General features: G+C 37.5%; 1 protein-coding gene across 2 annotated transcripts in view; it reads left to right on the plus strand.

Annotated features, from left to right (window-relative positions):
• Positions 1-348: 348 nt before the first annotated feature.
• Positions 349-27941, plus strand: part of GNAI3 (G protein subunit alpha i3) — a 46028-nt gene continuing 18435 nt past the window's right edge. Inside the window, exons 1-3 of one of the 2 annotated variants that reach the window (XM_072644255.1) lie at positions 349-648; positions 27203-27245; positions 27367-27508. In XM_072644255.1, the coding sequence (XP_072500356.1) occupies positions 531-648; positions 27203-27245; positions 27367-27508 (303 nt within the window). In that variant the 5' untranslated portion in view covers positions 349-530. Of the gene's footprint in view, positions 649-788; positions 1133-27202; positions 27246-27366; positions 27509-27941 lie in introns of those variants that run through there. The other variant, XM_072644256.1, reaches the window with a different exon arrangement.

The raw sequence follows: 27941 nt of genomic DNA on the forward strand, positions 1-27941 counted from the left end.
GGAGGAGGGTTTGGGTCTTTGGCTGCGTATGAAAAAGAACCCTGGGTCTGGAGGCAAAGGGCCTGGGTTCGAGCTCAGTGGGCCTCAGTTTCCGCCCCTCTGGCAAGGCCTGGGCCCGTCCGTGTCGGCTGGGGTGGAGGGCGAGGCCCCGGGAGCCCTCGGTTCACTCCCATTTCCCTGCCTCAGGTCGTTACCGTGCCCTCCCTAAGGGTACCCCGACAGTTTGTGGGGAGCCGCTCCCCACCCCGGCTGCCGGCCCACACTTCCCTTTCCTTCCCTTCCCTCCCTCCTTCCGCGAGCCCAGTTAGAACGCTAACGGCCGCGGGGCGTCGCCGGAAGTGTCGTCACCGCCGGATTTCCGGTTCCCCGGGCGCTACGGAAGGTGACGGTCGGGGCCTCCGCCCAGCAGCAGCCACCGCCGCGAGAGCAGCCGCCGTTGCCGCCGCCTCAGCGCCCTTCCCCCGGAGCCGGAGCCGAGTCTCCGCGCTTTGTGAGTGACCCCGGGCCCGGTCCCCTCTCCCACCGCCGCCATGGGCTGCACGCTGAGCGCCGAGGATAAGGCGGCGGTGGAGCGGAGCAAGATGATCGACCGCAACTTGCGGGAGGACGGCGAGAAGGCGGCAAAGGAGGTGAAGCTGCTGCTGCTCGGTGAGGAGGCTCGGCGGGGGGCCGGGGAGGGGGCGTGACCGTGTGTGTGCGGGCGCGCGTGCGTGTGTGCGTGTGTGTGTGTGTGTGTGTGTGTGAGTGTGTAGGGGCCGGGGAGGGCGTGGCCGGGGTGTGCGTGGGCGTGTGTCTGTGTGTGGGGGCGACTCCCCGGGAGGGCGTGACTGGAGCGGAGGGAGGACCGTCCCGGCGCTGGCCGGTGGGGCCAGGCCCGGGTTGGCCGCCGAGCCCGAGTAGGTGACCCGGGCAGGGGCTTCGAGCGGGGCCAGTTCGTAGTAATAGTTCCCAGCGGCTGACTCCTCGGTCAGCTCCCGAAAGCAGAAACGTCCCCGGGCCTCGCCACCCGGTAGGAGTTGGATCCGCAAAACGCTTGTTGATGGAATGCGCTAAAACTTGCAGAATACTTTGTAAACGTCGTGAGGGATGTTCTGGCAGCCAGGTGGACCGGGCAGAAGAAGGGGACAACATGGTAAAGGAGGATTCTAGCGTTTTTGTTGTGTGGGTAAAAAAAATCCCATTTGAGCTTCCCTACGACGTTGGGAGGGAGGTCCGAGAAGGTTCAATGAGCTGGTGTCAGAGGCAGGAGGATTTAAACCCCACTCATTCCCCACTTCAGGTGCAGCTCTCTTTCTGTATTTGGGATAGTTAGTAAGATGAAGACGAATATAGGAAAAGTAGAAATCAGTCCCTGCTTGGGAATGAGAGATGAATGCGGTCGGTAAATGACAGGATCCTCTGCAGCTGGAAGAAGCCTCTTGGTATAGAGGTACTGCTGCTGGTGTGTCTGGTGCAGTTGCTGCCGAAATAGCGATAGTCTTTAACTTTCCATCAGACCTGTCTTTTTTCCCCCTTTTTGTATTACAGAGGGGAGGATAGATGAGTAAACTTAAAGGAGTGAATGGGGTTATTCAAGGCGATTGCGAAGAGATAAGATAGCTTTCCTGTAAGAATGGGTTAAACTGAAGGAAAGGGATAATTTACATAAATCCATTATCATAGCCAATATCGGCTATAAAGTGATTGATTTTTTTTTTCTTTAAAGAGTGACAGACTTTTGGACGACTGTTTCTCTTATCTTTCCTGATAGCCTTAAAAATAAGGCCTCAAATCAATGGCTCTAATACCTGAAATTTGGTTTTAGTGGTATTTCTTTGAAGTCAGATATGGTTTTCACTCAGCAAGACTGTCCTTGAATTTTTGAGGTATTTTGGTATCAGATTCTAAAAATCATCTCGAGTATATTGGCACTTAGGGTTCTAGTAAATTAGATCATATTAATTTAATATTATTGTTTTTATAGGTTCATTAGAGAGGAGTAAAAGAATCTGAAGCTTTGGAATAGCTTTTCCCCCTCTTTTTTGAAACTGAATTACTCTAGAGAATGGTAATCTCCCCAAGGGAAATTACATAAATCTCATGATGTTGTAAAATAACTTTAGAGAACGCAGTAAAGGGCATAACTGTAGTTGTGTTAGACCTTCAAGGATTTACCAGATACCCCAACTGTACTTATTTTCATGGTTTGAATAATTTTGCAGGTTACAGATGTAAACTAGGGTATACTACTCCATGCTCTGGAGTTACATAACTGGCTTCAGTCTGGAAGTTCTCATAATTCACCTTTTGGCTCAGGTACTCATTCTGAGATTCTCCCGGGAACCTCAGAATTAGACTTTTCATCTCCCTACTCAGCTTTGTGCCTAGGAGTTATATCAGAATATAGCTCATGTTATGATCTCTATATATGTGAATAAAAATACCCTCAACTCCAGTGCATTTACTAAAGAAGACAATATATATCAAGTATAGAACAGCCTTTATTTTGTCGTGTAGAAAGACTTAAAATAAATGATTCATAGAAATCAATACACATTCAAGATACATTCATCTTTTTTTTTGCGTGTGAGTCCTATCTTTCTGCAGTGGTTCTAGTTACAACGCTATGATTGAGACACCCTGGAAAAAGACTTATTTATCCCTCTGTTCCCAAGGAACTTTTACAGACTTTTAGACTTGGAATGTTACCCTAGCCGCAGAAGAAAATATCACACTTGCAGTTACTCTTCAAGTCAACCCCTGTCTTGAATAGTAGCATATGACTTTAATCTCTGCTACTGGGGGGGAGCTGAAGCTAGTGGATCACTTGAGCTCAGGAGTTCTGAGCTACAATAGGGCTAAAACTGTTCTGGTGTCTGCAAGAAGCCTGGCATCAATATGGGGTGGACCTGGGTTATGGGGAAGAACTGACCCACACTGGTAACTTCCAGTGCCTATCCATAGTGGAGTTGAACTCATTGGCAGTCTCAACCCAGTCATGCCTTCCCTTACTTCCCCCTTCTTCCCTCCTTCCTCAAAAAAAGAAAATCAAGTCAAGTCAAATCAATCTCTTTCCCATTACACCTGCCCAGTAGCAGAGGAAAAGATGTAGGTTGCTCTATCATGTCACATCCTGGTCTCTTGCTGTTCTGCTGGTTGCTACGGCCACATGGGTACTACTCTTCTTATACAAGAGTCTTGGTTTAGGAACTCCAGTGGAAGTCCTCTTCTGTGCTCCAGAAGGCTAGGTCAAGGAGTTTTTGTTGTTTTACTGTTGCTTTGGCTATTGCCTTCTGTATCTCTGGGGTGGACTTTATGAATAAACTTTTTCTCCCAGGGACCCACGTTCATTCTTATTCCCTGTCCTGGCTCAGTTGAATCTCCTGTTATAGATCCATTTGCTTCTTTTTATAAGTCCATATCTTAGACTGTGGCTCAGATCTGTGAATCTATGAAAGCCCTAATCCAGTCAAAACATCCCTTTCCCTCTTCCCCATTCCATCATGCAGTTATTCAGCCTCAATGACATATTAATGGTTACCCAGACCAAGTGTAAAAACCTGTCTGAAATGAGGTGTCTATGGGGAGTGTTAACAGCTATTAAAGTCTCAAAACTTTATCCTTTAATGTTGTTGTATTGTTTAGATTTACTGTTGCTCCACCCTCAACACTATTTTGGTAAAAGCTTTTTTCAAATGTACTGCTAAAAATAAGTATTGAATCCTTATCTTAAAGTTTAACTATGTAAATCTCAAATTTAATCCTAAAACTATTTCATAAGTATTCCTCACTCCCCCTCCACCCTTTTTTTAAACAACTGTTTGGTGCTAAAGTGGATGTAGTGCAAGATTGACCAGCTGCTGTTGGACATTGACCTTATAGTCAGTCTAATTTTCCATGTTTATAGATTAGACTACGAAAAAACCTTCCCCGTTTGAGATATAAAGCACTTTAATTGACCAAACTAATAATAGAATCCTAGAAAGTGAACCTCAGTTCAATCCTTACTGAAGTTATGAATCCCACTACAACATGCCTAACGATAGTAACAGTGATAATGATGATCGTAATAACTGACTAATATAACATTTTAAAGTAGAGTGTTTTACATATATTATATCATTTGAACCTCCCAAAACCCCTCTGAGGGAAGCTCTACTGGTACATGAAGCTACCATTATGTCCATTTTACAGATCAAAGAAATGAGTCTGAGAGAGGTTAAAAGAACTGCCCATGATTCTGCAGGTGGAACTAGACATAATCTTGGAATCCAAGTCTTCTTGATAAGATGACCAGTGCTCTATCTACTATGCCATGCTCTTTCCACAACCTCTTCTGGAAGATTTCTAGTGATAGAAAACTAACTGTGCCCTGAGGAAGTCCATTCCAATTTTTTAGTGTCTGTGATTATTAGGACATTTTTTCTGCTGTTGAACTGAAATCTTTCTTCTGACTTCTGCTTAATGTTTCTAATTCTGCCTTTGGGTCTAGCAGGACAAATAATTCTTAAACATGGCAGCCTTTTAGACATTTGAAAGCTGTTATTTTGTCCCTCTAAGTCTTTTTTTTTTCTTTAGGCTAAATATTTCTATTTCCTGCTACTGAGTCTCATTGCATGGTTTTGAGTCCCCTAATCATCCTGGTCACCCTACTCTAAAACAGCACCTTAGACTCAATATGATCATTATTAGCTTTTTGGGCTATCATAACACACAACTAACTTTTAGTAAGCCCATTAAATCTTTGCATCTTTTTCACATATGTTATTTTCTCATAACATCTCCTTCCCTTTTTCTACTTGTTCAGTTGATTTTGAGAAAATTGACCCAGGTGTGAGAATTTACATTTACCTCTGTTATATTTCATATTATTGGCTCCACCCCAGCATTTGAACCTGTCAGACTCTTTTTGTATCCTAATTTAACCATGCAGTGTATTATATATATAATTTTGTATCTTCTGCAAATTTGATAAGCTTGTGTGTGTGTGTATGTACATGTATATATTCATTCAGAATGGTGATTAAAAAAAATGTCAAACAAAACAGGTCCCGGAACAAATCCTGTGGCCTTCCATGTTAGTATTGATCCTACACTTAGCAGTAAGAATAACAAAAGCTGTCAAGTGTTTTATCGAAGTCTAGATATTCTGTATCTACATCATTCCCCTAATTCATTAAAAAAAGAAATTAGGTTAGGCTAGCTTGACTTGTTCCTAATAAATCCTAGTTGTGAAGCAGCATTATATGTGGATAGATCATTGGATTTGGAGTCAGAAGAGGTAGGTTCAAATCATGGACCTGCTGTTTACTACTTTTGTGACCGTAAGCAAGATACATTGCTTCCCTGGTTCTCTGTTTTCTAATCTACAAAATGATGGAGTTGAACTAGATGATATCTCTTTCAGCTCCAAGTCTTATGGTCTAGAATCATCTCTTTCCTTTCTAAGTGTTCACAGGTTGTCTCATTGATAATCTGCTTAAGAATTTTGTCTTGAATCAACTTTGGGCCCCCAAGTTAAAATCTGAGACATTTGTGAGTTTTTCCCCTTTCTGAAAACTGGAATAGTATATGACTCTCAGCCCCCTGGTGCCTCTCCTTTTCAGTCACAGTTATTCAGAGACCATTGTCCTGCTCGTCGTTCTGCATACACAATCCTTCTCCTTTCTCAGTACTTCAGGCTAGCTCCTGTACCTGGAATGTTCTCCTTCCTCCCCAATCTTCACTTCTTGAAATCCCTGATTTCCTTCAATATTTGACTCATGTACTACCTTTTACATGAAGCCTTTCCTGATTCCCCATGGCTGCTATTGTATTAATTTTGTCTCTGTGTGCAAGTATGTATATACGGAGGTACACACATACACATTGTTTCCCATGTTAGAATGTAAACACTTGAAAAGATTTACATTTGTTTCACTTTTGTCTTTGTGTCCTCAGTGCTTAGCACAATGCCTACACAGCTTAAAAAATGCTTTTTAGTTTGTTGATCACTGATAGTAGGCAGTCTCTCCCAATAGTCCTTTGAGTATCCTAGGATTTAATTAATTTAAGTCAGTTAACCTTCTGGGTTGTGTGGACCATGATCTAACCTGCTGCGTACCTTTGCTATCTCATCATGTATTTTGAGTTTCAGTTTCTGTTAATCGTTTTTGTATTGTACTTCTCAATCTTAAGATTATTTCCCATGGGAGAGAAAAATGAAAGAAAAAAGCAAATTGAGTAGAAATACAGGTATAGCTGGTCCATTTTTGTCTTCCCTTTCAAGCAGAAACACCAGTCTTCCTGATCTTCTTGCTTTCAACATACTGCATCTCCCCACTCCTTAACCCCCACCTGGGCCAAAAAAAAAAAAAAAGGCCTTTTGTAGCCTTCAGTATTTATTATAAACCTCATACTGAGTTTACGGTTTTATTATATTTTTAATAGAACCATACCATTCTTTTTTTTCTCCCTCAGTTACCTGTTGCTTCTACCTCTTGAGTCAGGCAGTCCACAAACACTCCTTAAACAATATGTGCTAGGCATTGTGCATAGAGATACAAAGAAAAAGAAACCACATGCTCCCTGTCCTCAAGGAGCTCACACTCTAATGGTGAGACACCATGAAAATAAATATATACATAAAAGGTGTAATTAGAATAGTTTCCCAGAGGAAGGCCCTGAAAGCTGGGGTGACTAAGACAGGTCTGCAGAAGGTGGGGTTTGTGCTGATTCTTGTGCATACCCTTTTGAAATCAGAGTTTAAAATGAGCTAGCTCCCTATTGCAGCCATTCCCTATTTTCTTTCTCATCTGGATCATTTTTGACTATATTGGTAGGTTTTTATTCTAGAGTCTTAATCCATGGATTCCCTTTGTGTGGCTGTGATATTCACCTCCTTATCTACTATGAATTCTTAAGATGGAATGGTCACCAACTTCCAAGGTTCCGGTCATTCTTTACCTTCTTATTGTTGTTAATTAGGTCCAGCATAATAATCCCACCTCTCATTTTTTCTCTTGAAAGATCATTAAGGAGAGTAAAACATTTATCATTTACTTCATTTTTAGCAGAGAGGCCTCCAGCAGGATTACTAATGTGTCCCTTATCACAACTCTTCTTTCTACCAATTTTATGAGCTGGGTCAGACATGCATCATCCAATCATTTCCTCAAGGTTGGATGGTCTGTAATATATTCTCACCATTATATCTTTTTAAAAACATAGTTTATTATTTTTATTTTTCAAGTAACAGGCATTTTAAAAAAATTTAATCTGTTCTACTCTCCACGGAGCAAATTAAACACAGTGTTCTCCCCCCCCCCCCCCATCCCTCAATACATAGCTATAAAGAATCTAGCAAAACAAATTCCTACATTAGCTACTTCTGAAAACGTTTGACTCTGCATTTTGTCAGGAAATGAGTGGAGTGTTGCATCATAGTTTATCATTGCCTTGATAGGGTTTTAAATCCTTTCAGAGTTGTTTTTCTCTGTAATATTACCGTTATATAAATTGGTCTCTTAGTTCTGTTCACTTTACTCTCCATCAATTTATAAAGGCCTTCTCAGTTTCCTCTACAGCTAGTGGATAAGAGTGATGGACCTGGAGTCAGGAAAACCCGAGTTCAAGGCCTTCTGTGTGATCCTGGAATTAACCTGTCTCCTTTAGTTTCCTCATCTGTAAAATAGGGATGATAAAAGCACCCACTTCCCAGGGTTATTGTGAGGGTTAAATGGGATGTTTTTAAAACACTTTGCAAACTATAAAATGCTATATAAAATGCTAGCTGTTATTGTTGTTGTTTGTGACACAATAATAAACATAAGTTCATTTATCACAGTTTATTTAGCCATTCCTCAATAGCTGCCACTATTTCACTAATGTTTTGCCCTCCTTTAATCCTTACTCAAATGTTTCCCAGGAAAGAGCATCCCTCTTTGCCTTTAAGTTTGCCACAGACAATAGATTTGTCTTCTCATTGTACTTCACTGTCTTCCATTCCATGTAATCTGTTACTTCAGAATACAGTATACCCTTGATCAAAAGGAAGCAGTATATTTAAGTGGAAAGGGGCTGTATTTGGAGTCCAGAGACCGGGATTCAAATCAGAGTTGATCTTAGAGACCTTGGGCTAGTCTCTAACCTCTCTGTGTTTTAGTGTCCTTAAGCTGTAAAATGCACATTCTACTTGTATTACTTCTTCACAGGGCAATGGTAGGGAAAGCACCGTTATAAAGTTTAAATGCACAATGTACTTCTAAAATCAGGTGAAGTTTATAATCTCTGACTCAGGTTTTTTATGAGTTCATTTTTTTTTAAATGAAAATTGTTTTATTTTGTTTAAAAATTTTTACTTCATTTTTAAAAATTTGGTGGTACTTTGACAGATTCACTTGATTAGATTTCAGATACCCAGTCAGATTCCCCAGTGTTCTTATATAGCGTACATACATAAAGTCAAAATGGATTTCTTTTCTCTATTTATGAGCGAAACCTGCCCCACACAGGTAGGAGTGAGCCTACTCTGCATTGTTCTAAATGCTTAGGGTAATTATAAAAGAAATACTTCACAAGTAGATAGGCAGTTAGTTTAATTTATTGGTGTGGAGAGCTCCTATGAGGGTGATGTAGGTCATGTTGGTTGTGCTAGGCTAAAGCTGGGAAGGAATGCAGCTGGAACTAGTGCTGGGGGCAGAAGGCTGAGTTGGGGAACCCCTTTTTCTCTTTGGGCTGCATCTGTGGTCAAATGTCTTTGTGGTTGCTACTGTTAATTGAAGAAGGTGTTCAAGAAAGATCTGTAGAAAGGGCCCTCAAATGAGACTAAAACATCACATCTCATCTAATATTCATTCTCATATATACATAAGTATATTCATCTCCACTCTGAATTAACTTTATAGATTATAGATTTTATTACCAACAAAACTGAGTAGAATGGTCTTGGTAGTTAGCACTGTGTTGGCTAAAAGTGCTTTTGGATATGCTGAAGCACGTTAAATCCTCCAAACATGATAGTTCTGTATTGTGGAGAAGCCTGTGGTTATTCTGCCCTGAGCTAGGGATTGTAGATGCAGCCATTCTGGGGATAAAGAGAATTGAGTTCAACAAAAAAGGTATTAAACAGTGAATCAGCAGACTTACAAAAAGCTAATTTAGTTTAAAATTTAGATTTTTAACAAAAGGTGTTGTAGTCAGTCTTAGACTGGTTAAAAATGATTAGTAGTCATTAGCCTTAGCTGTGTTAGAAAGCTGGGTGCATTTATGCAAATGATTCACTAAGCTGGTTAGCAGCCCTTAAGTCATTTGCTAAAAAAAATATCATTATGTCATTAGTAATTTAGTATTTTTTAAAGAGAAAGTATACTGTTTAGTATTCACTTTTGCCATTGCACTGAAGTCATGCTGTGATGATGCCTTGCTATGGTATACTGGTGATCTTCAAAGGCCATGCCAGTGGAGCAGTAGCCATGGCAGGCAGGTACTGCTGCACTGGAAAGCTCAGAATGAGTGTGTTCCTGTGCTGGACTAAGTGTGTGCTTGTTGCCTGAGAACCCACCTCATTCTAAGAGGTTTGGCTTCGGAATGATGATTTTTTTCTTTCCTTTTCCTGGGGAGGGGGGTGGGTTGGGGTGGTGAGGCACCTAAGTCCATCTACAAAATTATGGAGGAGTTGTTAATGGAGGGAGTAATAACATGAGCTCACATTTACATTGTGCTTTGTTTTATCTTATTTGCTCCTTACCTTGTGATGTAGGAACTACATGTATTATTATCTTTATTTCAAAATTAGGAAATCATGGCACACAGAGATTAAATGACTTGCCGGAAGCCACATACCTCATTTTAACAGGCAGAAGTCCAATCCAGGCCTCTCCTGACTTGAAGTGGAGCAAGCCTTCCATTACACCACAGTGGTTTGATTAAATTACAGATCCTTGAAGTTTGAAAGTATTCAGTTTTGCCAATAAAATAATGTAGTTATTACTATTGAGTTTAAGACAAAACCAGTTTCATTAGCATTTTAAATCAATGTACTTTGAAATTAATTTCTTCTGATATCCAGAATCCTCTATTGTCTTAGAAGCCAATGAATGTAGTTACCTCCATGAAGACTACTTTATCTCAGAAAATTAAGTAAAATTACTATATTTCAAAATCAGGAAATATAAAATGTGATAATTAACTTGGTTGTCATCAGTATCATGTTTGTACTTCACTCTCTTGTTCTTTTAGTCAAATGTAAGATGCTTTTGGATGAGCTTTTACTTACAGAAAATTTATATCTCCAGGGCCTGATTTTCTGTTTATCTTTGTCATTATACTCCATTTTAATTTCTACCCTCCCTTCCTCCTCTTACTCCCCCCCCCCATTTTTATCTTTTTCAGTGTAGTTATACAGGGAATTTATATAACTATTGTGGCAATTTGAGTTTTATGCTTGTGGGTTGTTGTTTTTTTTCAATTATTCTGGCAATATGAGTGAAATTAGACTCTGTTCTACCTTTCCAGTATCCTCTAACTCAAGTATTTCCCTGCACACACTGTGATCTGGCTGCACTCTTCTACTGTTCTATATGCACAACAGCCCATCTCATTTTACTGCCTTAAATGATGGTTGTCATCCATCCCAGAAATGCATGGAATTCCTCCTTAACTTAATCTCTTGGAATTCCAGTTTCCTTCAAGACTTAACTCAAGTACCAGTTTCTGTGAATCCTTTGATTCCTTCTACCTGCTAATAATACATTCCCTCTTAAAACCCCCTCATACTGTATTCATTTTATATGGTGTGTTTGTTTACACAAGATTTCTCCCTCCATTAGAATGGAAACTTCCATTATTTAAAAAAAAAAAAACAAAACAACACAAAAAAACTGTGTAAATCCCTTGAGGGCAAGGATTATTTCACTCTTACCTTCCCACTCCTCAGTGCTTATGTACGCATTATAGGTTCTTAAGAAATGTTTGTTGATTGGTTGGTAGATTTTTTTCAGATAACAATTATCTGGTAGTTGTATCTGCTAAATACTCAGCTTTTGGGTACCATATCTTAAATTCTTTTTCTTTTTTGCTCTGCCCTTTTTCTCTCTGGGAAAACATTGCTATGTGGGAATCATATAATTGATGAATAGTTCTGTGGGATTTTGTTGTTGGACTGGTTTGGCAAAATGAAGTAATATACAGAGAATCTGAAACCTCTGACTCACTTAAATCCTTGTATTGTAAAACTGGTTATGCTAATAACCAGTTATGCTTGCTGTTTTTTCTACTCATTATCTATTAGGGGAAGTAACTTTATAATTTCATAAAAATGTCACCTTTTGTTCTATAGATTGACATTTCTTTAGATGAATATCACAGAATCTTGAAGTTGGAAGAGATCTTAGGGACCCTCTAGTCTAGAGGTTCTTAAGCTCTAGGGGTCCTGGAACATGAATAGGTTTCAGGTGGTCCATGAACTTGAATGGGGAAAAAAGAATTACATCTATTTTATTAAGACTAGTTTCTTTTATAATCCTTTGTACTTTATTTTATGAATTTAAATTTATTATTTTAAGAATAGGGTCCATAGGTTTCACCAGACTTCCAAAGGGGTCTATGACTAAAAAAGGATATTCCAACCCAGCATAATTGACAAATCCAGCTAATTGAAAATTTCTTGTGAAAGGAAACCCCCCACCTTCTGAGGCAGCCCATTTCACTTTTGTATAACTCTAATTGTAGGAAATTTTTAAGGTTATATAATCATCAACTAAAATTGAATTTATTTTCTTTCTCCTCTTTATGTGGCATGACCTTTCATCTTGTCTCCTTGTTCAAAATGTTTTCTTTGCGCTTGACTTTTCCTTCACTTACCTCTTATATCCATTCACTTATAAAATGCTTTCAGTCTATAAAATAAATTCCTTGATGATGGGAATATTTGTTTTGTTTTTGTGTGTCTAATGCCTGTCCTGGTACTTCATGTGTAGGTGCTTAGTAAGTATTTGTGGGAAGGTTAATTTCTTACATTTGTCCTTTCTTTCCTGTTTCCATTGCCACCATCCACCCTCAGAGGGATTTTCAATGTCACTTTGCTGCATTGTTGCTCCCTAACACTTCTTCCTCTTCCTCTCCTTCAGTTCATCCCCCACATGCTTAAGCTCCGAATAGGTTTTCTTATGCGTAAATTTAAGTATGTGACTCTTCTAGATAGATACTAAGAGTTTACTCAGGGCGAGGCAGTATACTGAACTCTGTGAAAAAGGCAGTCTTTACCTTCTAGGAGCTTATGTTTTAATGAAGGAAAACAACATAAAAGAAAACTTGGAGGACTGGGAAGGGGGTTCCTGAGCGATTTAGAGAGCCCAGATGAAAGCTAGAAGACAAATGAGCTGGTGGGCCTGGCACTTCCTGAAATAGGTGTCCCAGGCAGGAACTCTCTAATTGGAGAAGAAAGCTGTAAGGGTGGAGGTGTCTTCATAGTGAGAAGGCTGCCCCATGATCTTTGGTGACTCACTACTGCATGCTAAGCAAGTGAAGGCTAAACTCATTTGCCTGGCATTCAAGACCCTTTATAATCTAGTGCTGTCTTCTCTTTCTAGCCTTATTTTATATTCCCATACATATTTTCTATGCTTTAGTCAAATTGGCCCATGAATATACTCTGTTCTTATCTCTTTTGTATGCAGTTTGCACTAGAATGTTCTCCATTCCTACTCATCCTTTAGAATCAAACTCAAAAGAAACCCCCTCCATGAAGCCTTTCCTGGTCTGCCCTTCAGCTTCCTGTAACACTTTGTTTTGTAACAATCTGAAGCACTTATGTAATGTTGTGTATTGGTAGTTCCTCAGGTCCATCCCACCCCTGATATTTGTTACTTCTATGACCTTGAATAAATCACTTAACATCCCTGGGTTTCAGTTTCCTCCATTTGTAAAATGAGGGGGTCAGACTATATGGTTCCTGAGGGTTCTGTCTAGTTAATTCAGTCAATATTTCTATATTTCATAAGTAAGTCCCATTTGGAGAATTAGAAGACTGAGGTCATCACAGTCTTCTGTAACTCACATTGATTCTCTCCTCCAAGCACCCATAACGTATCATTTGTGCCACTTGCATTAACATTTAATTATATCGTGCTCTTAACTGTTTAATGTCTATGCCTTATCTTTGCAACTAGAATGTTAAATTCCCTTCAGAATTGAATTTAATAGAGGACCTCTTGTCTTCCATAGGACTTAAGGGACGATGAACAAATAGTAGTTGCTCAACATACTTAAATTACAGAAGAACCAAATATATTTAATAAGTACTGATCAGGTTTGCAATTTATTTTCTTCAGTGGCAGTTCTTAGTTTTTTTTACTTTATTGCAAAAAATTAAAAACTATGCCAAAAAGAGGTTTAAGATATTAACCTTGACCTAAAAATTGTCCATGTTTTCTAGCTAGATAGGCACTTGTGATAGTAATTTCCACTTTCCCAGTCTTCAGCCCAGCTGTTTCTCCTCTGCCTGCTTGTGAATGAAAAAGAGAGAAAATTTCCACATTCTTTTCTCTCTCCCCCCCCCTCACTTTTATTCTCTTTCCCTTGATTGTGTCTCTCCTTTAATCTTCTGCCCTCTAACTTCCAAACGCCTCTATCTTTGACCAGGGAAAGTGATACAGGCAAGAGTCGGATAAACCCATAGACACTTTATCCTGACAAACATGAGATGCAATGATCCATCATATGTCTGGAGAGGAACTACTTCCTCTTGAAATGTTATCAAATTTCACTTGTAAGTTTAAGAAGTTCTGTTTTCCACTGTTAAGATGGAGATGTTGTGGAATCGGACATTATGGCATAGCCCTAGTTTCTTTTGGGTAATAAAAACAGTATCAGTAAATTGTAAGTATTATACCATTATATTGCATACATGTAACTAAATTTGAGTCAGAGAATAGAGTTATTTACTGATTGTGTCAAATAGGCAGCACAGAAGTGTTCGAAGCTGATTTTTCAGCCGTTTAAACCCTTTGTTAGATGCCTTCCTGCCTACTTTTTTCAGTTTCATTGCTTATTATCAAGAAGAGGGGATGGGGCTAAAGAAGTAACAAATCTGAAAACTTTCAATTTTGCTCCTTGTTAGCTTGGGTGAAAAAATTTTATGGAGGAATAGTTTGAATCATTTTTCAAGAAGGGAGCTTTATTTCTTATTAACTGTAAATATTAGTTGTCCAGACTCCCTCTGATCTCTGTACCTGGGAGTCTTTAAGTAGTCAAGGCATATATACAGAATAAAATAGTAATACAGAACAACAAAAAAAAAGTGCTTATAAAGCGTTATAGCTGTACTGCTAATTATATTCAAAGCAATAGAGATACTGACTTTCTGCAGTTATGCTGGTTTGTTTTTAAAACTTTGTTTGTCTTTCTGCCAAGTCCAGTAAAATACAGCAGATTGAGTAGTCTGTTCAAACTCAGAGACTGAGCATCTTTTGGAAGCTGTGTTGTCCTCTAAATAGGTGACGTCATGTTGTGGCATTAACTGACCTGCAGGTCAGGAGATTGCATTCTTTCTTACAACTCAACTGTTAACTAGCTATGACTCTGAACAAGTTGTTTAACCTCATGGCTTGTAGTTTAGTATGTGGGGAAGGGATTGGAGTAGGTCTCTGAGGCCCCCTTCACTGACAAAATTCTATGATTTTCATAAGTCTAATATTTATAACTAGATTTAGCTATTATTGAAATCTGTTTTGTGATGTCTTGATTCTGAAAATATTGCTCGAATTTGATCTGTAATAGAAATAACTGACTTTTACATAGGCCCCTTAGTTTGCAAAGGACTTCCTGTACAACAGATTTCTCATTTGATCTTCATAACCTTGTTAAACAGATTCTAGAGAATTATGTTCATTTTATAGATCAGAAAAGGAGAAAGGTAGGTTGTGATTTGCCCATGGTACACATCTTGTCAAAGAAAAGTTAATCAAACAGCATTTTTAAGCATATGCTTTGTGCTCAGCATTGAGAATATTAAAAAAGCCCAAAAAACAAGTCCCTTTTCTCAAAGAACTCACAGTCTGATGGGAGAGAAAGTAGTCAAAAACTATGTACAAACAAGATAGAGACAAAATAAATTGGAAATAATCAACAGAGGAAGAAGCTAGGATTTGGGAACTGTAATTTAAACTGAGGTTCTCCTGACTTCAAGTCTCCTAGACTCTTTATTAGTTAGTGGTAATTTCCTTACAAAGCTCCTTATTAAGGAGCTTTCTAAAACCTGATGATTTTTTTAAAAAGTGGCTAAGGCATAATTTTAGAGTTCATAAGAGGAATGCCTTTTTTGGAAGAGTTTCTCTTGTCAACTTTGTGTTTATAGGAGAAGTGTTCTCTGATTGTTCTCTCATTTTTCCTTCTATTTTCAGTTTGTGTATTCTTATTTTGGCACTCAACAACTAGTCATCTTTAAACCCTTGTATCTATCCCTGGCTATCCTGTTACCTGCTTAGTGACCAATCATATCATTTCTGTAATTCAAGCTGCTTGAGCTGAATAACATTGTGTTAGGATCACTGTTGAACTGTTCTGGTTTTGGTACAGTGCCCTATATAAATGAAATGTCCTATTTTCCATGACATGTTGTTGTGCTGTAATAGGAGTTAATGTATCTGATGTGAACTAAGCAAAGGATTTCAAAAGAATTTGTGTTGGGCTTGTTCTTGAATTATGGCCCAGTTCTTTTCTTAGATGTTTCAGGAGGATTCAGCCTTTAAAACTGAATTCTTTCTTTGTTTAGTGGCATTAACTTATATCAAGGCTAACCTCTGCATCAGGTTCAGAAAGTACTTAATGTCTCAAAATAGTAATAGTCCTAAAAGTCAAAACAGAAATTCTTCTTCTTATACTATGTACTAGTTATTATAAGAATGATTTTTCTTGAAGTCATTTAAATATTGAAGTAGTAGCATAGTACAAAAGATCAAAACAAATTCTTCTTAAGTGGGAATAATTTTCAATGGGAATAAAATGTTTTTGCCTTTGTTAAGTGTCATATAATTAAGTCCCAAAACACTTCCTCACCATGTTTTGATTTATTGATTCTGAAATCAACTCCCTTCCCCCACCCTAAGACTTAGACTTCCTGTTCTCGTGTTTTCATTGCTTTGAAAATCCACAAAACTTCCCCTGAAGATCCTTAAAATTTTCATGCCTTTTTTAAAAGATCTTTTCCTGTTAATATCTCTCTTGGTTACTTTTGAAGTGGCACAATTTTGGCTTCATTTCACCGTGCCAGTCAAAATAGGAGCTGCACATAGCTGATACTATGTCCCAGGTCCTAAAGTTTGGTTTTAGAGCATTTCTGGGAGACTTCTGAGATTTCAGAGTCTCTCCTTAAACCAGGAGTTCTTATTCTGGGGCCTGTGAACTTTTGATAATGTTATAGTATGATTGCTTTATAATCCTTTGTATCTTTTATATATTTAAAAACATTACTTTGAGAAGGATTCATAGGTTTCACCAAACTATCATGACACAAAACTGTTAAGAACTTCTGTAAAAGTGAAATAGGACTTTTTTTTTAATTACCATAGAAGTGCTAGAACAGCGGCTCTAAGGAAGTATGAGAGTATAGGGTATAGTTTCACGTTGCTTTCCAGCATGGCTGGACTGATTCATAACTTGACTATCAGTATATTAGTGTGCCTATATTACTGTAGTCCTTGAAGCAATAGTAATTTTCTTTTTTTAAATCAGTTTTGCCAACATTGCTTTAATTTGCATTTTTCTAATTATTGCCAGGGTTCATTTTTTATATAGGTAATTAATAACATGGATTTTCCCCTTAGAATATTGCCTATTCATAACTTTTTACCATTTATCAGTTGGGAAATAACTTATTCTTATAAATGTGAATTAGTTCTTCATATATCTTGGAAGTGAAACTTTTATCAGAGAAACTTAGTACAAGATATTTTCTCAGTAACCACCTTCCCTTCTAATTTTAGCTGCAAAAACTTTAAAAATTTTATGTAATCATAATTATTCATCTTATCTCCTGTGTTCCTCTCCATCATGTCATGATCATAAACCCCTTATTCATAGATCCAAAAGACAGTTTCCTCCTTGTTCCTCTAATTTATCATCTTTTATGATACAGTTAGAGAAACATTTTTTGGATGTAGCCAATGTGGGAGTTTCTTTTGCTTGAATATGTACACATGAATGCTTTAAAAAAAAGATTTTGTGTTGTTTTCTTCACTGGATTGGGGAAAGGGACAAAAATTAAATTTTTGCTAATTGGAAAAAAATGAAAACAAAACAAAGAAGAGAATGCTCAGTATATCTGATATTTATCTATTTGGAGCTTGTCTTGGTATACACGAGATGTTGCTCTGTAACTTACTTCTACCAAACAATTGTCTTTCCACTCTTCACAGCATTTTTTGTCAGAAATGATTCCTTACCCCAGTAGTTGGGATTTTTGGATTTATCAGACACTAGACTACTGGGCTCACTTCCTTCTATAGGTTTTGTACCTAATATACTCCACTAGCGGATCTGTCCATTTCTTAACTAGTATGAAATCATTTTGATGATTAATGATTAATGTTTTGCAGTATATTTTGATACATGGTACTGCTAAGTCCCCTTCTTTCTTACTTTTTTTGGTTATTTTCCTTGAGATTATTGACCTTCTTTCCTCCAAATTTCATTTTTTTTTTCCTAACTCCCTGAAGTAATCTTTTGGTTGGTATGGCATGGAAAACTCCTTAAAGTTTTAAAGAGATACAAGGTAGCTTTAGGGGCCAGAAAATTATTTGGTAATTAGAGCAAGGAGGTACAAGTGGAGCTCAGAACTGAGATGTGAAGGAGTGCTGCTAACATTTTAGAATCAAAGAAGGTTCGGGTTGAGAGCAAAGCCTAAAGTGATCTTGCAGTTCAGCAGTAGCTGGAAGCAGATGGATGGAATTTTTTTTCTCTTTCAATTAACCAACTTCCAAGAATTCCATTTTATGGGCTTTTTATAAAATGTTTTTAGATTGCATAAAGAAGAGATCATTGAAGCCTAGTCATTAATTTAAATCTTAATTGCAAATCATTTGTTTAATTCATATTTTAAAAACATGATGTTCATCTGCCTAGGAAACTTAATTGGTACTTGTTATGACAATAGTAAAAAAAATTCTCCTCTGTAGTTCATTAAATTTTTTCTCTTTTGTTAGTTAGGTACTTGTCCTTTTACATCAGGTATGTTACCTTACAAGCAGATGGCCTTTAAAAGCTTGGTGAGTGAATAACTTTTCCACAGTCTAGTTTCAGCCAACCTTTCCAGCCTTGTTTTGCATTACTTCTCTACATGGACACTGCATTTTGGTCAAACTGAAATATTAGTTGTTCCTCAAATCCTACATTCCATCTCCCATCGCTTCACAACCTAAATTCCATGGAGACTTAGCTTAGGCTTTCATGTCCTTTTTGAAGTTTCCCTGATCTCTCAGTTTTTAGTGCTTTCTTCCTCCTTGTTTTTAGTTAACTGTACTAGGGTGTTGGTGTGGAACTCCAATAAAAATAAATCTCTTCAGGACATTTGTTGATTTAGAAAACTGCATATTAATGTTATATATGTTGAATTATATTTTTATTTATTTTTGTTAAATATTTCCCAATTAAATATTTCTTAACCTGGTTTGCCTAAATTCAGAAGTTTTGCAGGCACCTGACACCTCTGCTCTGCAGACCATAAGCTATTCAAAGGCAGATACTTGTTAATTTTTAGCTTTGTAACCCTGCCTACTATAGTACCTACACATAGTAGGCATTTAATAAATGGTTTAAAAAAATTTTTTTGAACAATAGAGTATTTAGAATATTGTGCTTAGAATACTGTCTGAAAGAATGAGGAAGAATGTGGAAGAATGAGGTCTTTTCAGAGTTATTTAAATAGTCTCTAACACTCACAGTGCTTATAAAGTAACACAACACTAAATTATACCAAGGCAGAGAGAATGTCCAGATCATTCATTTATATTCCTTTGTCTGTGAATGATTTACCAATGGATTTCCAACATGTGCTTGGGTTTGTTTTTATAGGCATGTCTTAAGTTTGTCTAAACATACACACACTTCTTTCACTTGGGAGATTGCTAGTCAAAGATTTAGTGGTCTTAGAAGTTTTATGTGAGCTCCTTGAAAACTGTGTTGTCTTTTGCCTCTTTTTGTCTGCCCAGTGCTTAGCACAGTGTTTGGCACGTGGGTGATTAATAAATGTTTGTTGATCGATTGACTTTAATCTCATTACTACCAGATCTTAAAGGAAGCCTGGTATAAGAATAGAGCAGGGGTTCTTAACCTGGGGGTCAGAGAAACTTGTTATTTTTAAGATTTTGTCTTTCAATTGATTTTCTTTGTAATCCTGTGCATTTTATTTTATACATTTAAAAACATTGTATAGAAACAATAGAAAATTTTGTCAAAGAAAATGACAATATTTAGACAACTACAAAAAGTTAGGAGATGCAAATAGAGCAGTTCCTAGGGGGAAATTTATATCTCTAAATACTTTTGTCAACAAAAGAGAGAGAGTAGTTGGTTATACCATTAAAAAATCTTGGATAAATAACAAGTAGAGATTCTGAAAATTAAATAAGAGATTAATTAAATTGAAAGGGAAAAAACATATTGAGTTGATAAATAAGATTAGAGGTCTAAAAACTAATAAAATAGATACTTAGCTAACCTGATTTAAAAAAGAGGAAAACCAAATTGTATCAAAATGAAAAAGAAGAATTTCAAGCAGTTGGAAAAGAAATAAATTATTAGAGATTTTTCCCCAATTATATGCCATCAGAACTTATGATTTGCAAGAAATAGATAAATACCTAAAATATAAACTAATAAGATTAACAAAAGAAATAAACTATTTAAATAGCTCAACATCAGAAAAATAAAATTGAACAAGTTATAAATGAATTCCAAAAGTGAAGAAGGAGAGGTGCAGAAATCTCTGGACCAGATGGAGTTCATAAGTGAATTCTATCAAACATTCAAAGAAAAATTAATTGCAATACTATCTTAACTATTTGCACTAATAAGAAAAGAAGGAACCTTTTTGATCTCTTTCTGTGATACAAATATAGTCTTGATACTTAAACCAAAGAAGAAAAAGAAAACTGCAGACCAATATTTCTAATGAAAGTTGATGCAAAATTGTTAAATAAAATATTAGCAAGAAGCCTATGACAATGCATTAAAGGATTATACACTATGACCAAGTTGGGTTTATGCCAGAATTGCAAGATTGGGTCAATATTAGACTATAGATATAATAAATCATTTTAACTAAAAATAACAAAAAGCAAATGATTATGTCAATAAATGTTGATAAGACTTTTGACAAAAATCTCGATAATTAAAAACTTGAAATCAAGAATAAAAGGACATTTCCTAAATTGTAGTAAGTGGTATTTATCTAAATAGAAAAACAAACCTTTCATGTAAATGGAGAAAAGTTAAAGGTCTTTCCAGTAAAATCAGGGTTGTAAATGCAAGCATTTTTGTTATCACTGCTATTTAATATAGTGCCACAAATGTAGCTATAGAAATAAGACAAGAAAAAGAAATTGAGAAAAGAAACATAAGCAAAGAAAAAGCAGTATTATCTTTTTTAAAGATGATATGGTATACTTCAAGAAAGAGGATCACATAAGATAAAATGTACAATTCTGACAACATAAAATTAAAAAGTTGTTACATAATTTAATGTAGTAAAAATCAGAAGGGAAACAGATGAGAGTGGGATTTTTTCATCAAGTTTCTCTGATAAAGGTCTCATTTCCAGGATGCATTCTTGAGTGAACCAAGTGAACTAGATAAGGAATTAAATAACTGAACCCTGTTAAATAGACTTAAGAATTTATACTTTATGTACAGTAAGAGTAACCATATTTAAACAGTAAGAAATGAGGTTATAAGTTACTAGAGTTTTATAAGGCAGGCTAAGGGATGGGGGAAAAATGCATTCCCTCGGATTTGTTTAAGAAAATATCCTGACAAAGATAAAAGTCTTGGAGCTGCTTGAAATAATATGTCAGGTATAAAGCAGGAGGAGAATATAACGTGAGTAAAGGCTAAGAGGAGGAAATTGGGTAAGTAGTTAAAGAGATCTCTAGACACCTGAGGAATAGTTTAGAGTCTAGGAAATAGGAGAATGTTCTCGTGTTGTAGGAAGTTTTGAAAGAGAGGTAAATAAATGTGCAATACAAAGTAGACATAGGGCAGAGAGTTTGGGCAAAGACTTGAGTTTGGAAGGGAAGCATTGGAATTCTATAAAATAAAAATGGAGCCTGAATCTAGTGCGGAGGATTTTTGGGGACCCCTCAAGGAATTTAGAGAATGATTATTTAAATAAAATAGCTCAACTCATTTAATAGTGACATTATTGAAGTGATGAGGGAGACGTAAGGCTGGGAGATTTAAAAGGTTACAGTAGTACAAGATACAGTATGGCCAAAGCCTGGCTCAGAGACTTGGCAGAGTGATGGAGAAGAGGGGATTGATAAGCAAAGTGTACATAGGAGGCAAGATTTTGTTACAGTTTGCTGTAAGGAAAGAAGAGAAGTGAGGAGTCACAGATGACTACTAGATTTCATGCTTGAAAGGACAAGGAATTTGATGGAGGCATTTCCTGTGTCAAGAAAGAAGCTGAATAGGTAAAAAGTTTTGGGGATAAAGGAAAAGGCATAATTTATCTTTAAATTGTCATGGGATGTAGTTTGAAAATAAATCCTCAGGTAGCTGGAGATGTTGACTTAATGAATGGTGGAAATGAACAACTAATAAAGGGATAAAGAAATTTGTTTAGGCATTTATTAAGTGCTTATTCTATGTAGAGTACTGTCTTAGGTACTGGGGGAGATAGAGAGTTCAGTAATAAGCTATGGTCCTTGTCCTAATGGTGTTTACTTTCTAGTTGAGGGAATAAGATGCGTACAGATAAAATTATGCAATAATACGTAATGAGTGTATTGGAGCAGTACAAAGTAAAGTAGTATTCAAGGCTGGGGAAAAGGTAACTGGAATGTTTCATGGAAATATGGCTTTTGAGGATAGGTAAGGTTTCAACAGACACAGAAGAAGAGGGAAGACGTACTAAATGTATGGAGCAGGATGAGTAAAGACAGAAGAGCAAAATCAAGCAACAGACATTTATTAAGTGCCTACTATGTACCAGGCATCGTGCTAGATATTGATAATATAGAAACAAGAGTGAATTAGTCCCTGCCCTCAAATAGCTTACATTCTATCAGAGGAGACATGTACGTATACAGGTATGTACAAAATAAATGTAAGTTAATCCAAGGGACTAGGGGAGCTGCTATCAGCTGAGAGGATTAGAGAAGAGTTCATGTAAAAGATGGTGCTTGAGCTGAGGAGGCTAGAGATTTTGAGGGAGTGAGTACATTCCAGGCATGGGGACAGCCAGTGTAAGAGCACACTGAGAGTGAGATCAGAGTGTCGTGTATTACTGAGTAGAGTGGAGAGGGTCTCGAGGCAGAGAAACCAATTAGAAAGCTATTGCAGTAGGCCAGGGGAGAGTTGATGAGGTTCTGAATTTAGGGTGATGACTGGGTGATGGGAGAGAAAATGATTGATACAAGAGAAGTAGATGTAGAAATAACAAAATGTGGGTGAAGTAGAGTGAGGAGTCTAGGATAACATTAAGATAATAAACCTGGATAATTGGAAGGGTGGTGGTATACTTGACATAAATAACATAGGCCACATTCAGGGGTCAGGTAGTAGTCTAGCTTAACTGAAATATAGACTATATAGTAAGAAAATAATATAAAATAAATTGTAAAGGTAAGGAGATCCCAAAGAACCTTGAGTATCAGGCAAGGAAATTTTCACTTGGCAGGCAGTAGAAAGTAGAATATCATCGATCAGAGAAATAATATGACTTTGTGGTTGTTGTTGCTTAGTCATTTCAGTTTTCTGACTTTTGTGACCCCATTTGGGGTTTTCTTGGCAGAGACAGACTGGAATGATTTGTCATCTCCTTCTCCAGCTCTTTTTACAGATGACGAAATCAAGACAAACAGGATTAAGTGACTTGTCCAGGGTCACACAGCTAGTAAGTGTCTTAGGCTGGATTTGAACTCAGGTCCCCTTGACTCCATGTCTGGCCTTTATCTACTGTGCCACTTAGCTGACATGTAGTATGACTAGATCTGTGCAGAAGAAAAGTTAGCCTGTCAGTGACATAGCCCAGAAGAGTGAGTGAGTTGGAGGGTGACAAGAATGGAAGGTAGAGAGATTTGTTAGGAAGTTATTGCAGTAGTGCAGGTGAGTGATAAGGAGGATCTGTGTTAGGATGGTACACTTGGAAATAAAGAGATGATATGGGGTGGGGCAGTGATGTGGAATAACAGAATTAGATGGATTTAGTAGCAAACACGTGAGAAGTGATGTAGATGAAGAGTCAGAGATAACACTGAAGTTATGAGTGTGAGAGTCTCAGTGAACGACTCTGCTGCAGTCAGAAAGATTGGAGTCAGAAGGAGAAGCAACTTAGGGGGAAAGATTTATAATCAGCTCACCTTTAGATATATGGAGTGTGAGATGCTGATGAAATTCAGGCGGCAGAGGCAGCAAGGTGGTGCATGGAAAGAATGTTGGGTTTGGCATCAAGAAGACCTCAGATGCAGGTTGCATGATTGAGCTGAGGAGGCTAGAGATTTTGAGGGAATGAGTACATTCCAGGCATGGGGACAGCCAGTGTAGGGCTTAATTCTTCCAGACTCAGTTTCCTCACCTGTCAAATGGGAATAACCTTCATCTTAAGGTTGTTGTAAGATTCCAATGAAATAACACATTTAAAGCTTTGCAAACCTTAAAGTGCTGTATAATTCCTCATTATTTTTTATTGTTATTAGATAAGAGCTGGGGATATTCAGTGTGAAGAAGAGGAAGCATAGGAGAAATGCTTGTGTGAGCTGTTCTCAGGTATTTGAAGTGTTCTCATGTTGAGAGGGATTGTACTTTAGTTTGCAAAGCTTTAGAGCATAGAACTAGGAACATTGGGAGCAAGTTGCAGAGAGGAAGATTTAGGAATGATTTAAGTAAAAACTCAACTATGAAACTATCCAGAAGGGTAATGGACATTTTGGGGAGTTAGTGGATTTTCTCTCACTGAAAGTCTTCAGGCAAAGACTGAACAACAAAATGTTGTAGAGGGGATTCTTGTTCCTGGATTGTGCTAGATGGCCTCGACAATACTTTTCTATTCTTATATTTTGTGATGTAAGTCTAGAGTCTGTGACTGGAGATACAGATTTGGGAGGCATCTAATTTGAATCTGTCTTTGAAGCTGTAAGAATGAAGGAGATTGCCATAGAAGAGGGTGTAGAGAAAAATGAGGAGATGCTTAAAGCCAGATTCTGTGGAACACACATTTGTAAGGAGTTGTAGGACTAGTAGAGAGGTAGAGACTCTACAGAGTGTGGTGTCTAAAGCCTAGGTAGGGAGTGGTCTGCACTATCCTTTGTTACCAAGGATCCAGGAGGATAAAGACTGAAAAAAGGCTGTTACATTCATAGTGAAGAAGTCATTGGTGACCTTTGAAAGAGCAATTTAAGTTCAGTGGTGGAAATGAACAATCAGTTGTAAAAAGTTTAATAGACAGTAGTAGGTGGATGAGAAAGTGGAGGGAAGCCTCTAGTGTAGACAGCTTTTTCAAGAAGTTTGTCCTTGAAAAGGAGAAGAAAGGTGAGTTTATAAACAGATAGGAGGAGCCAATGGAAAAGTAGAAAAAGAGGGAATGTAGCGTAGCATAATAAAAAGTGAACTGACTGTGGAGTCATTGAGTATAATAACAGTGAGACCAATTACTGGTGTAAGGGCTCATTGTCACACAAAAATTGTGGGGAAAATTGGAAAGCTGTCTGGGAGAAATGAGATTTAGACCAGCGTCTCACACCATATATCACAGAGAACTCCAAATGGACTTACAACCTAGATATAGAAATTCCTCTCATAAACAGAGTAGAGTGTTAGGGAAGGAGATAACCTTTTGCAATTATTGACAGGGGAACAGTTCTTGACCAAAAAAGGGATAGTAAGGATCGCAGAAAAATAAAATGGATATCTTTGATTAGGTAAAATTGAGAGAGCTTTTTGCACAAACAAATGAATGAAGTTAGAAACAAAAGGGAAACAGTTAATTTGGGATGGGGGAGCCCACAAAGGAACTTTTGCAGCAGGTTGTTTTGATAAAGATTTCATATCCAAGATATGGAAGAAACTCATTAAAATTTGAGAGCAGGAGCCATTTCTCAGTAAATAAATGATTAAAGGGTATGCGCAGGCATTTCTCAAAAGAAGATATGCATACTATCAGTAGTCGTACTCATCAAATGGGCAAAGATGGCACCTTTTGAAGGGACTGTTAGGAAGACAGACACACTAATGGACTGTTGATAGACTTGTGAAGTGGTCCAAGCTGTTCCGGAAAGTAATAGGTAAGCAGCAACTTGAGTATTCTGTAGCCCTTTAATCAAATTCGCTGTTTTTGGTCTTAAGGCTATATATACAGAAGGTAACTAACTAGCTTTGCCAGAAAATAATAAAGTAGTGATTGAAGCTATACTAGACGTATACCACATGCTCCTTAAATGTTATTCTGATGATGCTAGCTGTGTGCTTTATCTGTACTCTTCTTTTTGCTGATAGTTTTCTAGCATAGAATAAATAGTGTAAGACAGAAGTACAGGGTTCTTGAATACCTGGATTAAAATGTAATTGGGAAATGATTAACAAAATAAATAAAAATACAACACAATAAAAAATACAAATACAAATAAATAAAAATACAAAAATAATGTTAATTTGTGGTTTTTCTAAATCAATATTTAGTGCTGGAGGTGTTTCTGTTTGAGTTTAACACTACTTATGGGAAGCACTCTTTCTCTACTAAATTTGAGTGCTGTAATGAGATAACCATTCTCACTGCATATTGTTCTTATAGTTAAGACTAGGGGAAAAAATACACAATTTATAACCATGACATATTTGTACAAAAATACATCATGGTGTTTTGACTATATTAAAGTGAACCCTTTCACTCTTAATATCAAATTGTTGGATATCAGAGAACTGAACAACTTGTGATCTGTCTCATTTTTAGTGATCATCAGGGAGAAAAATAGATGAGAGTGTGTGAGCAGGGAAGCCTTGTGTTACGGATGGTGCAAAGATGCCTGGGTTTGATCTTACACAACCTGGGTTCAAATACTAGTTTTGCTACGTGGGCAAGTCTTTGTACATCTCTGAGCCTCAGTTTTCTTATCTGTACAATGAAGAGGTTGAAGTAGATGATCCCATTCAACTCTAAATTCTGCTATGCTATTAACTTACTTACACGTTTTGTGCTGGATATTTTTTATTCTGCCTTGTCATTTAATTCCTAACTTCTAAACTCCAGAACTCTGAGTACCAAGAACAGGGTGAGATAGATGTGTGTGTACTGATAGACAAAAGAGTATCTCTTGAGTTGTTATCTCTTCTGTTGGGTAAACTGAGGCAGATACCTATAACTAACATGAACCTTAGTGATTGCATTGCCTTGACTTGGGGCAGTGGTGTTAAATGTGTAGTGAGTAGAGTACAGTAGAGTCTTACCCTAAATTGGGTCACTTGTGGACTCATTATCCACTTGTGAATAACAGAGGTGCTTGGGAGTCAGGGACTCCTCAGTTTTAGGTCATACAGTAGTAGTAGACTTGACTATGGTAAAGGTGACCAGCATAGAAAATAGTATTTTCGGGTGTAGTAGAAGAACCATTGGATAGAGTCAGAGGACATGCATTCAGATGCCAGTTCTGACATTTATTTAGCTATTGCCCTTGGCAAATCACTTAATTTTACTGGTCTCAGTTTTCATATCTGTAAAATTAAAGCAATGACACTTAGATTACCTATCTCAGAAAGTTGGTGTGAGTTGTTTTTTTAAAGCTTCAAGCGCTATGCAGATTAGAACCACTATTATTTGCTTATCTGTGGTAGCACTTTTATGTGCAAGTATATATATTTTGCTAATAATAACCAAGAAATGGGCCTTAAGACACTGTGGTAAGTTGAATTTTGTGAGTGAACCACACATACTGAAGTCTAATAAATATTGTTTTGTGACAGATAATTTGAATAAGATTTTCATACCTAAAATGTTTGATAATTGAGAAATTTAAAGTATATCTTCTGTGTATTTCAGGTGCTGGCGAATCTGGTAAAAGCACGATTGTGAAACAAATGAAGTAAGTTAGAATGTGACTATGTAAAGCTAAATTTTCTCACTTAGTATTTTAAAAATTGATGGCATTTTTTTTTCATCTTCGCAGTAGTAATGGGTTTTGGTTTTCTTTTTTCGTTGTTAAGAATCATCCATGAAGATGGGTATTCCGAGGAAGAATGCAAACAATATAAAGTAGTTGTTTACAGCAACACCATCCAGTCCATCATTGCTATCATAAGAGCCATGGGACGACTAAAGATTGACTTTGGGGAAGCTGCCAGAGCCGTGAGTGTTTCTCACTTTCTTTAGCTTCCTCTTGTTCAGTAGGTCCTGTTCATTGAGAGGTAGAGCTTGCTTCATCTGTCAGGAAAAAGAATTGAAGCAATAGCATTGGCCTTGTGGGGAGTATGTGGCAACCTGGCAAGCATTAGCAGCCCAGCATAGTTGGTGCCACACACCAGCTACAAAGAGGAGACTGAAAAGTGCAAATGGATGTTTCACTGCAAGGTGTCCCAAAGGTCTGTAATTCTTAGAATGGCACCAGACCTCTCCAACACCCTGAACTAACCAGTTTTTTCAACCATTCCTCTCATTTCATGGTCAGCCTTCGTTTTATTTGAAGGGACCTCTTTTAATAATTTTGTCATCTGAGGAAGTGTTAGCACTCAGTCTTCTGAATGGAGGCAGTGGAGGTAAAAATTGATCTCTAGGAAAAGAC

This window comes from Notamacropus eugenii, chromosome 2 (assembly GCF_028372415.1).
Source record: "Notamacropus eugenii isolate mMacEug1 chromosome 2, mMacEug1.pri_v2, whole genome shotgun sequence".
NCBI classification, from domain to species: Eukaryota; Metazoa; Chordata; class Mammalia; order Diprotodontia; family Macropodidae; genus Notamacropus; species Notamacropus eugenii.